A 14,810-nucleotide genomic window follows, 5' to 3' on the forward strand; every position below is an offset into this window, starting at 1 on the left:
TGCTATATTTAGGCCAACAGCGGTGGAACAGAGCTCTAATTAAACACCTTATCCTCGTCAAATAGTCTATAGAGCAAAGCTGAGAAGTGGACTGCTGTAAATTGACGTGTTAATCCATTTTAATGGCTCCAGTGGTCAGAGTGAAAACTGGAATATTTCAGGTTTTTAGTCACATTTAACATGAAAAAAGAACTAAATAGAAAAGCAACAGAAATCTAAAATATAAACGCAGAATACAAACCTGATGTGACAGGCCATTGTGATTACACATTTCCTTTAAGGAAATATAATTCACTTTTTTTTCATATAAAAAGTGTTTTTTGATTTGTTTTAAATATATCTGGGCATTAGAAACAGACATCCTCCAGCTTAAATGTGTCATGTGATGAGAAAATTTCTTTGATGGCTGGGCAAATGAATAATAAAATTATTATACTGCCATATCTTCGGCCCCTGGGATCCAGCTGAGCCACTCCGGCTGCCTCGTTCTTCTCCCTGTCCACAGATGGCTGCCAGAGGTCAGGTGACCGCTGCGGTCTATAAGAGACCGTAGTGAAATCCTGGCATCATGGTGCCCAGCATGTGAGCGCTAATGTCAGGAGTTTGGATGGTGACACTGTGGCCACCGATTGGCCACAGTGTTCATCTAACCTGCAGAGGCCGTCCACCGATGGAGGGGATGATGGTGCAGCATGAGCAACTCATGGGGGCTTAAGATCGGTGAGTATACTATCATTTTTATTACCTGCCCAGCCTTCAAAAATGTTTTTCTTATAATTACACAACTTCGTTAAATGCAGATTATACTGTATATAGTACGCTGCCATTAAAGTGGTTGTCCGATTTCCAGCTGTTTTGTTGCAGGAAGCAGACAGCGCCGTGCACTGCGCAGTGGCCCGCGTCGGTACTGCAGGTTAAGTTCTACAGAAGTGAATGGGACTGCAGTACTATCATCAGCCATAGAGGTGGGACAATCCCTTTAATGAAAAGAGTTTTATACAGCCAACTACACTAAACTGCATTTCCTACTCAGCCTAATTTCTTAAAGGGGTTTTACCACTACTTAAAATGGTCTCACCGCTACTATGTCCTTCCTAGTCAGAGCAGTGACCTTCTATAGCCAGTGCTTGGCTGCAACACTAACATGTCCTGGTCAGCAGCAACCAGGAAGGGCAGAATAGTTGTGAAGCCGTTTTAAGTAGTGGGCAAAGCCCTTTAAAACATTTGCAATCGTTTAGTCCCATATGTTACTGCATTGTGATGGGTTAAAGTGGTTGGATTCTAACCATCGAAGCACTGCACCCGCATTTCAATGAGTGCCCTTATAAGTGCCGGGCACTACACGGGGTACAGCTCCCACTCTGACCCGTGTGTAGCTGTGTGACAGCATACCCCCACTCATCCGATCGGCCGGTTTCCTGAGCAGGAGACCACGGCTGATCCACTATTGATAGGTTATCAATAGTATTTGTGCCTGGAAAGCCCCTTTAAATACGGTGACCGTTACAAGTGAAATGTCCTGCTGGCTGCAGCTTTCCCCAAAGAGATCAACCCATTTCTGGATTTTAGAGAAGTTGAACCTAGCCGATCACTGTGACAACCTCCATTTAGAAAGAAGTGGTCTTTCCAATCCACTGTCTGACGTCTAAAGATGTTCTGATTGAAGGCTGTAGAGCTCCAATGTCAGAAGACATCCGACAGGGTATTCTTATTGTATATTACTGGCCACTCTGTCGGGGACCTCTCTAGCATGTCCCATACCGCAGTACTGGCTCTAGCCAGCAGATGGCGCCATTGTATAATGGCAGAAAGAGAAAACCCCCTAGGAAACCCTGAATTCAAAATTGGATTGCAAATAGGACATAAACCTTATGTCAAAGGATCATTGTTGTCTACAGTACTTACCAAAACCACTTCTCACAATGTGAATCCACCATTTTGGACACTTAACCCCTCGTTTATAGGGTAGTTGCCATTAACATTTGCAGGACAAGTAAAGCTTGGCAATGGTGAAATAAAAATTTATATTTTCAGAGGTAAAAACACTATACAAATACATACTTCGGTGCAACAGGATAACTTACATGTGGTTACTTCCATTCATTGTTCGGTAAGCTTTACACAGCATTAAATAGGTGCAATATGGAATTTACATTACATTGTCAGTTCATACGATATCTAAGAATACCGTCCCCTCCAGGCCTGATCCCTTCATAGAGACAACATGATACGAGCCTCACGTGAAATGTCCTCTACTGCAATAACTGGCTACAAAGTTACGTCAGCTTCATGTTCTACAAACGAAAAACACAATATAAAATAAAAGAATGTAAAATTTGGGAAGGACTACTATAAACATAATAACAAGTGACACCTGTGTACAGTATACGGCACTGGGGAACCGGAGAAGTGTAAACAATATTCAATGGTAGGATCAGATTTACAGATCCTGCATATCAGGGGAAGGGAAAGAAAAGGAATGGCTTCCAGCATTCAATCCTGGTGGCGTTTGCTTTTGACACGTCTGTAGCAGGTGAAATGTTTATATTGAAAAAAAAAAAAAAAAAAATGAAAAAAAAAAATTGCACTGGTGCCTCGGTGCCCAATGTGATCTTCTCACAACAGCAGATGGTAGAGGGCACCTGGCAGATTGCCAGTCCACGGCTCCACGCTTTGCCTCTCAGACAGCAGTGTGTACAGGAGTTGCGGAATGTGAAGGGGAAGATCCTCGGTCCGATGAAGATGACACGGATCTGGTTGTTGCTTCTCGATGAAGTTCTTCCACTTTCTTCTGTAGCTCTGCTCGAATAGCCAAGAGGTCCTTAAGGTTCTGATGAATTGGCATCTAAGAGGAAAACTTGGACTGTTAATATTCGCAAACAGAGGAAAATGGTCATTAAAGGGGTTTTGACATTTTAAAAAAATAAATAAAAAATTCTATACTCAGCTATTCCTCCACAGGCAGACTACTTATGGCATCTTCTCCTCTTTGACCTTCTCCAGTGCCCTGGGTCAGCTCACCACAAGCCAGCCAGCTTGTTATGAAGCCTGCATGTCCTCCTCCTACAGGTCAGTGAAGGCCACGTTCCTGTGATGGCTAGGAAGCAATGCTGGTCTATTGCAGAGACAGCGGGCATGCACAGTCTCTGCAATAGCTCGGCACTCCCTGCTAGGCTGTGAACTAGTGGCGTAGGGTACATTGCCAGGCAGGAAGGAGACTGCCTGTTAATGTAGGTAACATCACAAGCAGCAGAGGAATCAGCCAGCTGGAGGTGAGGTGACCCCCAGGACTGCAGGAGATGATCAGTGAGGAGAAGATGCGGTAAGTAGACTGACAAGGGAGAAATAGGGGAGTATAGAATTTTATTTTTAATGACAAAACCCTTTAAAGTAATCTCAGAATATCTGCATTAGACTTGGCCGTTTCTAATTGCATTGTTAACCATGACTTCCACCTCTGCCAGTGCCTCCTAGAATACAGCCATAATAATTGACAGCTGGTGGGCTGCACTGCCACATAACCATGCTCATGCACTGATTTTCTGTGGAGCCTTAGCTTGGAGAGGATAGGGATGGTTTCACATCAGCAGATGGGGTTCCACTTTCCTGCTCCGTTTTGGGAGCAGGAAAGGGGAATCCCTGTGGCCGAACGGATTCCATTGACTATAATGGGGTATGTTCGGCTTCCGCTCAGCAGCCTGTCTTTCAGACGGAAGAAAAAGCGCTGCATGCATCGGTGCAAATATTCATGACAATCACTGTGGTTCTGCAGCAGCTGTGTCAGTATACAGTACTTGTGTGCTCTGATGGGGTGACTATCCTTAAGATAAGCATGTGTGTGCCATCTGCTTAAAAGCAAGCAAATCAAAGCCCACTACCCAGTGCACGGATCTGTGATTGGTTCACCGAGTGTTGGCTCTGATTAGCTGAGCCAGTGCTCAAGAACCAATCAGAGCAATCTCTTGCTGGAGGCGGTGTTTTCAATACCCATTACCAGCAAGAGATGCTCTGTCGGCGCTGACAACTGCAAGCAAGCCTGCCCAGAACTGTGGAAAGCAGCGGGAGGAAACCGGATGGCACCTGGTAGGTTAGTATTGCTTTTTTTTCAGGTAGTGTAGTAAGGGCGTTCAGCGATTTCAAAAACACGGCACCAAGTTGTGCCACGCTTTTAGCAGTGCTGAAAACTCTGCCCATTGATTTCAATGGGCAACGCACAGCATTGAAAAACGCTGAAACGCCTTTGACCTCCGCCTCTACACCCAATGTAAAATGTGTACAGGATATGCTCACTGCCCTCCTGTATATGGTGAAGCATGACGCCTTACGGATTGTTCACATTTGTGTTAGGACTTTCTATTGGTCTGTTTTAGGTCAGAAAAACAAAACTGAAATAAATATGTTTTTCCCCCATTGATTTCAATGGCTCTACAAAAAAAAAAAAAAAAAAAAAGCTTTCAGTTTACTTTTGTTCGTTAGTTTTTTTTGACGCAACAAATAGCGCAATCTGTAGTACAAAATGGAGACCTACAGTAATGGAATGGAAGCACATTAAAAGCATTAAAAGCCCACTGAAATCAAAAAAGGAGAAAAAAATGGAAACATTTATTTCAGTTTTAATTCTCTCTCTATTCCAAAAAAAAGGAGAAAAAAAAAAAAAAGGAAACCCCCAATATAGATGTGAACGCGCCCTTTGTTGTCCTCCTTGGCAATAAGGATGCAAATGAGAAGCTTTCTTACTACTGCAAACCCACTATTTACAAGCATAGGAGCTTTAAGACCGATGAAATAATCACGCGGTAAGGCTTCTCTATATTCGAGCATTACGGCATCGGAGAGCACCGATTACAGGTGTACCGCTCGTAGGCCACAATGGAGAACGTCCACTGATTTGTATGACGCAGGATATACTGTATACATCCCTCAACTATTCATATGAATCACCAACGCAATTACAATTTAAGATAATCTGCATCTTTACAGTCAGAGCTTTACGACTGCCACTAATATACGTGTGAAAACAAACCATTTTGGTTAAACATGATGCTAACAAAAACACACATTATCCCTTCAATATAAAACCTGCCAGGCTTTCATTTGCTTTTTAGAAGCTTCAGGTTTTACTGGGAAATATAAAAGATCTCTAAATTAAAGCGCCAGTCAGATGCAGCTGTACAGACGCCCGCCGCCTGCTGATCAGACTACATCGGCAGTTACCGGAGTGGCTGCAAAGCCCAACAGGCACGAGGTCTCCAGCCTGGGATATGTACATGTGGCATCCATCAACATGGGAACATGTATGTGCAAGAGCAGGCTGGCTTTACACGGGCGGACCGGATTACGCAGGTGGGAGGCCCATAGGGGATTCTGGCTGTGAGCCCGGCCGGCGCCCCCGCATACCTGAATTTTCTGCATGGTGTATGACTGCGGCGCCTCGCCCTCGGTCATGTGCAATACAGTTTGTTTCCCTTACGGTTTGTATTTCCCGCCATGACGTGGGTACCCATGGCCCATATGTAATATTTAACATGCTTTTCAATGCCCGTGTTTCACCGTGGATTCTCCGTGAGGATTCAGATGGCGTATTCTGCAACTGGAATCTGCCCGTGTGAAGCTGGCCCAACACACAATGTAGTGCAATGCGTCAACTTTATTAAGGGGTTCACGCTTCGTTCCAAATTTGGTGCATCTTGGACCGTCCTAAAGACAGAAAATGAACTCTACGCCTACAACCAGCAGATGTAGAGCTGCGTTACAATTTGTTGCATTTTTGGTCATTTACATTCATAAGTCTGCCATGAACTTGATGCCACCCTCTCGTAGGTAACCCCACAACTTTTTTAAAAGTGTTGAAAGGGGAGTAAAGTTGTAAGTTACTGTGTAAGTGAGGTGTGCACCATAATATGTGGGGGCTCTTTACAACCCAAAAGTGGTGCAAATGGATGAATAACTTCGTCCCAACATCTATATAACACAAGGTGTATACTATAATCCTACTAGACTAACCAAAAATCGTTAAATCCCCAACCCCTGCTAGCCGTATTGTCCACATGCTCCACATACCCAAAGACTACGATCTACAGTGTGTAATGGCAGATCATGTTGTAAGCAGACGTCACCATAAGATGTAAAGCAGTATTTTCGGTTTCTGGTGAATAAGGGCTCATATGATGTTCAGCACACCGGCTGCCACAAGAGAAAGAAGAAAAAGATTTCCTTCGCATCACCGGATTTTATTACAAAAATAGAACAAAAAAACAACTCTGAAAGCAAAACGATTCTTTCATTTAAAGCGAAATTTGTTATTTTTTTGGTTTTTGTGTGTGACTTATTAGCGGCTCACGTAGCTCCCAAGGTAAAGACGTGCGAGTTATAGGCGCTTCACAAGGCCATGGGCTCAAAACTAGCGTGAGTTGAATACAACTCACATGGCAATTAATGTGTTGAATGTCCTAACAGGGCATAATGACAGGGACAGTGTTAAGGCCCTTTTACATGCAATGATTATCGCTCAAAATTCACTCAAAAGCTATTTTTTGAGCGATAATCGTGTGTAAATGTGTGCCCATCGTGCACTTTTCATCCATCGCCGAGTTCAGGTCTGCATGAAATCCTCGTCCCTAATAAGACGGACTGAATGCTGAGTTCTCCGCGGGCAGCGCTGATAACAGCCACTGGAGAACAATAGCGATGTATTTAGAGAACAGACCACATGCTGTTCTCTAAATACATGTAAATGAAGTACTAAAGGGCTGATTTAGCACAGTAGTACCTAATGCAAAATGATTGCTCAAAACTGTCAGCTTCTGACAAGTTTTGAGCGACCATCTGTCTGTGTAAATGCACCTTTAGGCCCCCTGCACATGGCCGGAAATTCTGCGGTGGGATTTCCCGCAGAATTACGCCGGTGGAAGCTGCCATAAGATTGCATTAAAAAACGCAATCCTAGGCAGACGGCCGCGATTTGTCCGCGAGTAATCACATGCGGAAAACAAATCGCGGCATGCTCTATTTCTGTGCGGGTCTCGCAGAAATGTCCCTCCACGGCCGCCGGCAGCCGTCACATCACAAGGCCAGAGCCGCGGGTGAGCGCTGTACTGGTCCCTGCAGGGGCTTGGGTCGGGATCTGACGCAGCCATCTGTAGGCGGCCCTAGTCAGACAAGCTCTTTAAGTTGGAGCTGGTCCCAGGAGCACTGTGCTATTACCATGACTCACACGACCGCAATCTTTCTCTAAGGCCAGTTTCACACAAGCGTATTCCGGCATATTTACACGCCCGTAATAGGGATGAGTGTCCGGCCTGACCGCGAGTATCCTGATCATAGATTCCTATGAAGTTCTAAGTTCGAGTCCAAATACACACTTCAGGCCAGGACGCTTATTCGTATTACAGACACATAAATGCACTTGTGCGAAACTGGTCTTGTAGTAAACATTTTACAATCCCAAGAATTCTGACCATGCCGCCATACTACTACCATGGCGCCCCTGAGCCGCAATGGACCATCTGTGTAAAAGCTTTTCGACAGCTGGGCTGAAAGACATCGAAGGGCCACTCTGGTAATTGTTTTCTTTTCATTCACTGTATATCAAGCCCCCCCAGTATATAGAAATGTAGCATCACCATCCTTGAAGCATGGCACACCACATCACCAGCGCAGACCGCCAGGCCCTGTAAGCCACGCGGACGCTGCCATTCACTTTAAACAGCGGCTGTGCTATGCAAATAGCATAGCGCCGCTAAGTCAAGACTGAATAATGTAGTAGCCTGCTCACACGAGATGCGTTAGCGGTGTTACATCGGTAAGACAACGAGTATTACCTTGATTAGTTATGCTTTTCTATCTGAAAATTCCTGTGGTCTTTTTCCTCCTGTGGGTCATGTGATCTTATTCGGACCACCTGAGATTTACTTGTCCCTCTGTAATGTTCAAGAGTCCATATTTCAGTCACCAGAACCTCCTGTATGAGGATAGTACATGGACTGTTCCACACAGGCTCTTCACAGGGGGGACATAAACTCATCACAGTTACTGTGAATTATTAGAGGCTCCTGTCACATAGTTATAATGAAGGAGATAAGCGTTCAAGCTCTTGACTGTATGGTCTTCAGCTTATTTAGGTAAATATAATTAGGGTAATAATAATTAGTGTCCTCCCAGCAGGCAGAAATGGTACTGGATCGAGCTGGTGATGTGATGATGTACTAATACATCATGGGATGGCTAGCACAGCATAGAGGAACAGAAAACAGAAAGAAATGTAAACATCAAGACGGTTTCGGTCATCTTACCCAGAATGGTACTGGATTACTATAAGATGCACCAGAAGATATTAAAACTTCCCTGGTGATCTAAAGAAGTGGAGGGTTTCGAAGTGAATTTAGATAGCTGCAGTGGCCACAATAAAAACCATGACCCCTGTTAGTGGTTAGTAGTTAGTTATAGTAATTGTGCCCCCAGTAGTAATAAGCTGCCCCCAGTACCTCCAGGTGGGGCAACAACCCCATCACGAAATACATTGCCTTACCTGTGTAGCTCAAGTCCAGGTGCCGCTGAGTATTACAGGCTTTAACCTCTGACACTTCCTCCTGGCGTCTGCGTTACTGCACTTCCTGTACATGCAGCGCAGATGCTGGGAGGAAGTATCAGAGGTCAGAACCGGGGGAGGGGAGAGGAGAATCTCTCACTCTCCCCGCCCCCTCCACCCCCCCCCTCCCGCATTTGCACGAACGAGTAGGCAGATACTCAAGAAGAGTGATGCTCGCTCTAGTATCTGCCTTTACCGAGCGTGCTCGCTCATCTCTAGTTGTCACCCGTACTGGTTGCTAGGAAACCTGAATACCCCAAGGGGGAGCTACAAGAAGAAAAAAAATGGAAATCTTCTATCTATATATATATATATATATATATATATATATATATATATATATATATATATATATATATATATATATATATATATATTACTAATTAAAGAACACCTAAGTGACACAACACTCACTATACAAAAGTGGTAAATAAACTGTCTTTTTAGCAGGTTTATGAGACGAAGTAGATGAAGGGACAGCTTTGTATAAAACACGAAAAAAATCTAGGAGCTTGCATAAAGCGATTGATGCATAGACTCGAGGCTGGGGGTAGTAGGTTCTACAGGGTCTTCTGCACAAAGGCCATTCCTATTTACAAAGTCTCGTCTGGATCTATAATGTACTGAATGTTATTCACTCAAGGACACGCATTACCTTGAAAACTAAGTGATGAATCTATTTGTTCTTGCTGAATGAGTCTGTTTTTTTTTTTATCTTCTGTTGCAACGGGGAGCCTCGATAGAAAAGCAAATGTGTTTTAATGCCACTGTGTGATCTCCGGCAAATCAAGCCATCATTTTTTCCCATTTATCTGCAAAAAAACACATTTGCTTCAAGACTCCCATTTTTTCCTACGGCTTCGTTTTCTCCCTGGTTCCTCTTCATCATGAAACAGAATGCTATCTGATGCGGTTTAAAGAAGAAAGGCCCGACAATTAAATGTACTTGCAGTGAAAGGCGTTATTTAGCCATTAGAGAAGCAGCAATGTGATGTTTTTCAGTGGAGACAATTAGCATTGCACTGCAGTGATCCACAGAGCCGCCATGCCAAGTCTTTGTGAGATCCATGTACTTTTTAATAACTTCTACCTAAACAATAGAGCTGAACTGTAATTATCCGTATTATGTAGGTTAGTCACAATATTATACTTATCGTATGGCGCGTCTGCCGTCATGTCAGGCTGCTCGACTATTGCTTCTGTACTTTATAATTCGAGTTACAATGAGCTTTCAGGTTACAAAAAAAAGGCCATAAATAATGAGGCCATTATCCCCGGAAGTTTCTATAGCAAGTGAATCCCCAGTTACGATTGACAAGTTAGTGAGTTTACCTACTCCTATATCTAGTACATCAGCGCCAACTCCTCGTTACCCGAGCAGCATGGTGCCTTTTAGGTAATGTTGCTTTTCAGCCCTGAGTTTCTGTCTTCGAGTTCTTCCTAAAGCATTCTTTCATGAAATTCACAAAAATTTCCACACTCCAAAAACATACAAATTGCAAGAGTTCTACAGGATTAGAAAAACATGGCCGCTTTCTTCCAGAAACGGCATCACTCAAGTTAATGGATTTAAAGAAACTTGGTCTGGACTTAAAGGAGTACCTGCACTTTCCCCTTTGGATGCTCCTGCTCCATCGGCAGTTTTCAGCTCCTTCCGGCAGGTGAAGGCAGGCCTATATGGTGCTATATGGGGGCCGTCTTCAGTTGCTAGGAGGAACTGAAAACGTCTGAAAGCAGAAGCGCTCCGAAGGTGAAAGTGCAGGTACTCTTTAACCCTTTCCAGTCCAATTTGTATCCTGGTTTTCCTAGGGGGCTTACTCTTTTTCTGCCGTCATACAACAGCGCTATATGCTGGCTAAAGCCAGTACTGCATGAGGTGACACGTTGGATAGACTCCGACAGCAGAGAGGTTGGCAATATACAGTAAGAGTACCCCGACGGATGTCTTCCAACATCGGAGCTGTGCAGACTTAAATCATAATGTCTTCAGACGTCAGACAGTGGATTGGAAAGGGTTAAATATGGATGACTTGTCATTAGGATAGGTTATCAGATTGGTGGAGGGCCGACTCCTGGCACCACCAATTGGCTGTTGGAAGTGCTCACCGGACTTTGGTGAACACAGAGGTCTCTTCCTTTGCCAGTGAGGTCACGTTCATTGGTCAAAATGGCCTTTATGCAACTCCATCCTTTTCAAGTGAATGGGCTGTAATACTAGGTACTGTCACTCAGAAATGTACTATGCAAATGGGGATGGAACAATGACTCTATAGCGCCACCTATTAGAAGGCAGCATTCCTACAAGTCAATGTAAGACCTTTTAACAAGCCCTATAACAATGACTGTGAATATGAGCCAAAGCCAGAGTCTTCTCCAGAAAAAAGAGATAACCATGTACATCTAGCTGCATGGCCTTATAAGTCTCTTCCAAAGTCACAGGGGCAGAGGAAGTCCCAATGGGTTATAAACAGGGTCACTGAAGAGGACCCCTTTAAAATATAACTTAATAGACAACGTTTAAAATATGGTTTCTTTAGACCAGTGACAATGGACAAAGGAACAAACACATATATGGTGAGGCTGATGCAAATAGATGGTTACATCCGCCACACTCAGAGATGCTTGCAGTAGCCTAGAGTAGTGTCGCCAACACCTAATATCTACGGCACCGAACCTCACTAGAATGAAGAACTGGATAACAAACATTAGGATCCATTATCCTTTAGTTTTCCATGATGTTCTACTTTTTTTCTATTTTTGGTTTATCTAATGTGAGTGAACTCCTATCTGTTGCCCCCCTTTTTTAGGGATCTGCCCCCCAAGTGACTTTTGATTCAATCAGAATGTCTTTAGACAGTGGATTGGAAAGGGTTAAACGTTATCTATTAAAAGTTATATTTTAAAGGGGTCCTCTTCAGTGACACTAAGTCTCTTCACACCTACCAGGGGATCTTCAGGAGGAGAAACTCTACACTTCCCAACCCACATAATAAGCCTCTCACCCAGCCAGCCACTTACCTACTGTACACAGAAGAGGAGCAGAAGACCCAGAACAGCTGTCTGCACACGATTCCCCTTCTGGAGAAGACTGACTAGTTGTGTTACTTATTCCTAGTCATTGTTACGGGGCCTAGTAAAAAGTCAGACATTCGCATATTTCCTTTCGTGTCAAACGTTTGCTGGAGATGTTGATCCGAGCTTGGCACCATGTTATATATTTGGTAGGAATGTCCACTCATCCAACCTTTCAGGCAAAAGGTCTTCGAGCTATATAGAGGGGCGCCCGGTGGCACGGTGGAGGTCACTCAGCAGCTGGCACTGCTTTCGGTCATTCCTGGCCTCTTCGCTACGATTAAAAATGGTCTTTTGCGCCATTTCCTCACTGCGGCCAGGGCTGTGATCCCACGTCATTGGCGGAGTAGTGTCACTCCCACGACTGTGGAATTTGTCCAGGAGCTGACTCAATTATTGTACATGGAGGAGTTGGTTGATGGGGACTCTGGGGCCGCATGCTCAAATGGACGTGCCTGGGAACGGTGGAATGCATTCTGGGACTCATCCGAGCTTCAAAATATAACAGGATGGTAGAGGAATAGGGCTCAGGATGTCCTCGGGGAGGCCGAGTTTGGGGACGATGCCTTGAAGATTCATAATGGGGTTCCACACAGCTATGCACTTGCTAGTATTAGAGGGTTTCCCCTCCTCCCTGCTAACTATCCCTCCTCCCCTCCCTTATCCCCCCTTTTTTTCTTTCTACCTTAGATTTGCGATCGCTTTTTTCTGTTTATTCGAAATATTTTTATTTCTTCTCTCTCTTTTTTTTTTCCTTTCTCCTCGTGGCTGCAGTTGATTGAAAGTTGTTCGAGAGGACAAGAAATGGTCAGGTCCGAGGGCCCGGCGCCATTCCGGTTACATTATGTGTATACACTTTTTACAGGATGTACAGAAAGGATATATATGAGAGGCCATTGTTGCAATATTAGGTACGATATTTCTCTGGTCTAAAACCCATAAGGCCTCCTTCCCACGAGCGTGACGGGCTCCGCAGCGTAATATTCCGCTGTGAAGCCCGTCACGGCGCCCCCCAGAGCCCCTATACTTACCTGCGGGAGATAGCGTGAAATCGCTTCCCCGCCCACCACCGCCGCGTCACCGCTCGTCACCGCTCGTCACCGCCCACCGCTCTCGCGTCACCAGCCGTGTCACGTGACGCGGCCGGACCGCGTCATTTGGCGTCATATGACGCTCGGCGGTGGGCGGGAAAGCGTTTTTTCACGCTATCTCCCGCTGGTTACAGCGGGAGATAGCGTGAATGGACGGCTTCCATTGACTGCAATGGAAGCCGTCAGTGCGTACAGCCCGTCCTCACCCGCAGAAAATAGAGCATGCTGCGGGTGAGGACGGGAGAAATCGCGGTGCGTAATTCCGCGGTGGAATTACGCATCGTGAGCATGGAGCTATTAGGTTCAATAGAACCTAATAGCTGCGGGCAACGCAGCGGATTTTCGCCGCGAATTACGCGGCGGAAATCCGTTCGTGGGAAGGAGGCCTAAGCCCTTGCTGCGGTCCTGCGAGACCTGCTACAGATTATATTTTTTCTTTTGTTTATGTGCAAATTGTATAAAAGTCTTAAAAAAACATATTAAGCATAAAAAGTAATTGACTTGCAGGAAAGCTGCCTTCTAATAGGTGGCTCTATAGAGGCATTGTTCCATCTCCCATTTGCATATTAAAATTTCCCAGAAGCGCATGTATGGCCTTAGACTACTACTACTCTCCACAAGGCAAAACTAACCTTTCACATCCAAGACATATATGGCGTTGTGTCTGGTACACAATGAAGAGGCCAGACCACAGGGACTTCTTCAAACAGATGATCATTGATGGTGCCAGGAGTTGAACCCTCACCAATCTGATACGGATGTCGATAGGTCATCAATATCCAAGTCCCGGAAAACCATTTTAAGCTGCGATACCAAAGACCATGGACAAAAGTGGCTCTGCTTTCAGAAGAAGAAACTAGTCATGTTTTTCAAATCTCATACAAGCGCTTTAATTGGCTTCCTATGAAATCGGCCCATGAGTGTGTGTACCAGAAGAAAGTCTGGCTCTGTTAACATCTCAATTTCTAGGCACTTGAAGATAAATTCTTGATGCAGTTGTATACTACAATTTGTCCAAAGCCCCATGCTCTGAGCCTATGCCCAAAGAGTGTCCTTGTGGCATACACGGAGCAGGAAGTTCTTCTATCTCACTGGTCTGCCATGCTTTTCTATGCATAGGGACATGGTGAACGAAAAAACTGGCAAGCAATACAGTGATGATGTGGGAATGTGGGCTAACTGCACACAAACTAATTCACAATCTTCTCCAAGGGTCCATTTATAAGAGATTGCACACAAGGAGTTCGCACCATTCTATGAACCACTCGCCTGCTGATGTCCTAACATGGCCCTCAGTAACCCCCTATGGCTTTTTCGGGAGTTGTAGAAGAACTCTTCAGGCTTTTAAATGCACCTTCCAGATGTTTGATGTTGACGCGGTTGTTGACACAGCAGATGTCAAGTCAGTAGCCCGTTTCTGCCCAAACACGTACCAGTTGATCCTCTATCATCGATTCCACTGCAGTGGAGATGGCGCCCGCATTGAATATTTGTAAGGTGAATTAAAACTTGAATCGTTCTCCGATCTTTTCATGTAATATAAAATATCCCCAACAGAAAGCACCACGAAAGCCAAAAATCAACACTTAAGGGTGTGTTGTAAGGCGTTCCTGAGGAAGTGGGCAACTATACAGGATCCCCAAAACACGTTGATGGCACCCTATTGATTCACCAAAGCCTCTGTCTATATGATCTGCAGCTATAGGAGTGAGGGGATTCCCCTACCCCAACGAATGTAAGCGATCATCTCCTACTTGTGACATTTTAATTGTACATTATCCAGCTACTGCCCGAGCACCTTTTAGTTTGTCTGTCACTATCTTTTCATGCCATTCCAGCTGTTCTATGTCAATTCATGTATGAATGAATCATCTTTACTTCTGCACCGTTCTTTTTGAATCACCTTGTACTAGGATTTAAATTGAGCATAACATCGTTGACATTTTATCACCAAGCTAGTCTTACTACTGAGAGGTTGGTGGAGGTTTTGATCTCTCCGGGGCCCCACACATTCAGAATGCTACACAAAAACTGAACTTTTTATTTTGCTCATCTTAAAC

The 14,810-nt window shown here is 44.6% G+C and overlaps 1 protein-coding gene across 2 annotated transcripts in view; it reads right to left on the minus strand.

The window, feature by feature from the left end:
* Positions 1 to 2,005: 2,005 nt before the first annotated feature.
* The window catches only part of MTMR1 (myotubularin related protein 1), an 80,892-nt gene continuing 68,087 nt past the window's right edge, over positions 2,006 to 14,810 (minus strand). For both annotated transcript variants that reach the window (XM_066581783.1, XM_066581781.1), the window contains one exon: positions 2,006 to 2,845. In XM_066581783.1, coding sequence (XP_066437880.1) covers positions 2,681 to 2,845 — 165 coding nt within the window. In that variant the 3' untranslated portion in view covers positions 2,006 to 2,680. The remainder of the gene's footprint in view (positions 2,846 to 14,810) is intronic.

This window comes from Eleutherodactylus coqui, chromosome 10, assembly GCF_035609145.1.
Source record: "Eleutherodactylus coqui strain aEleCoq1 chromosome 10, aEleCoq1.hap1, whole genome shotgun sequence".
Classification (NCBI taxonomy): Eukaryota; Metazoa; Chordata; class Amphibia; order Anura; family Eleutherodactylidae; genus Eleutherodactylus; species Eleutherodactylus coqui.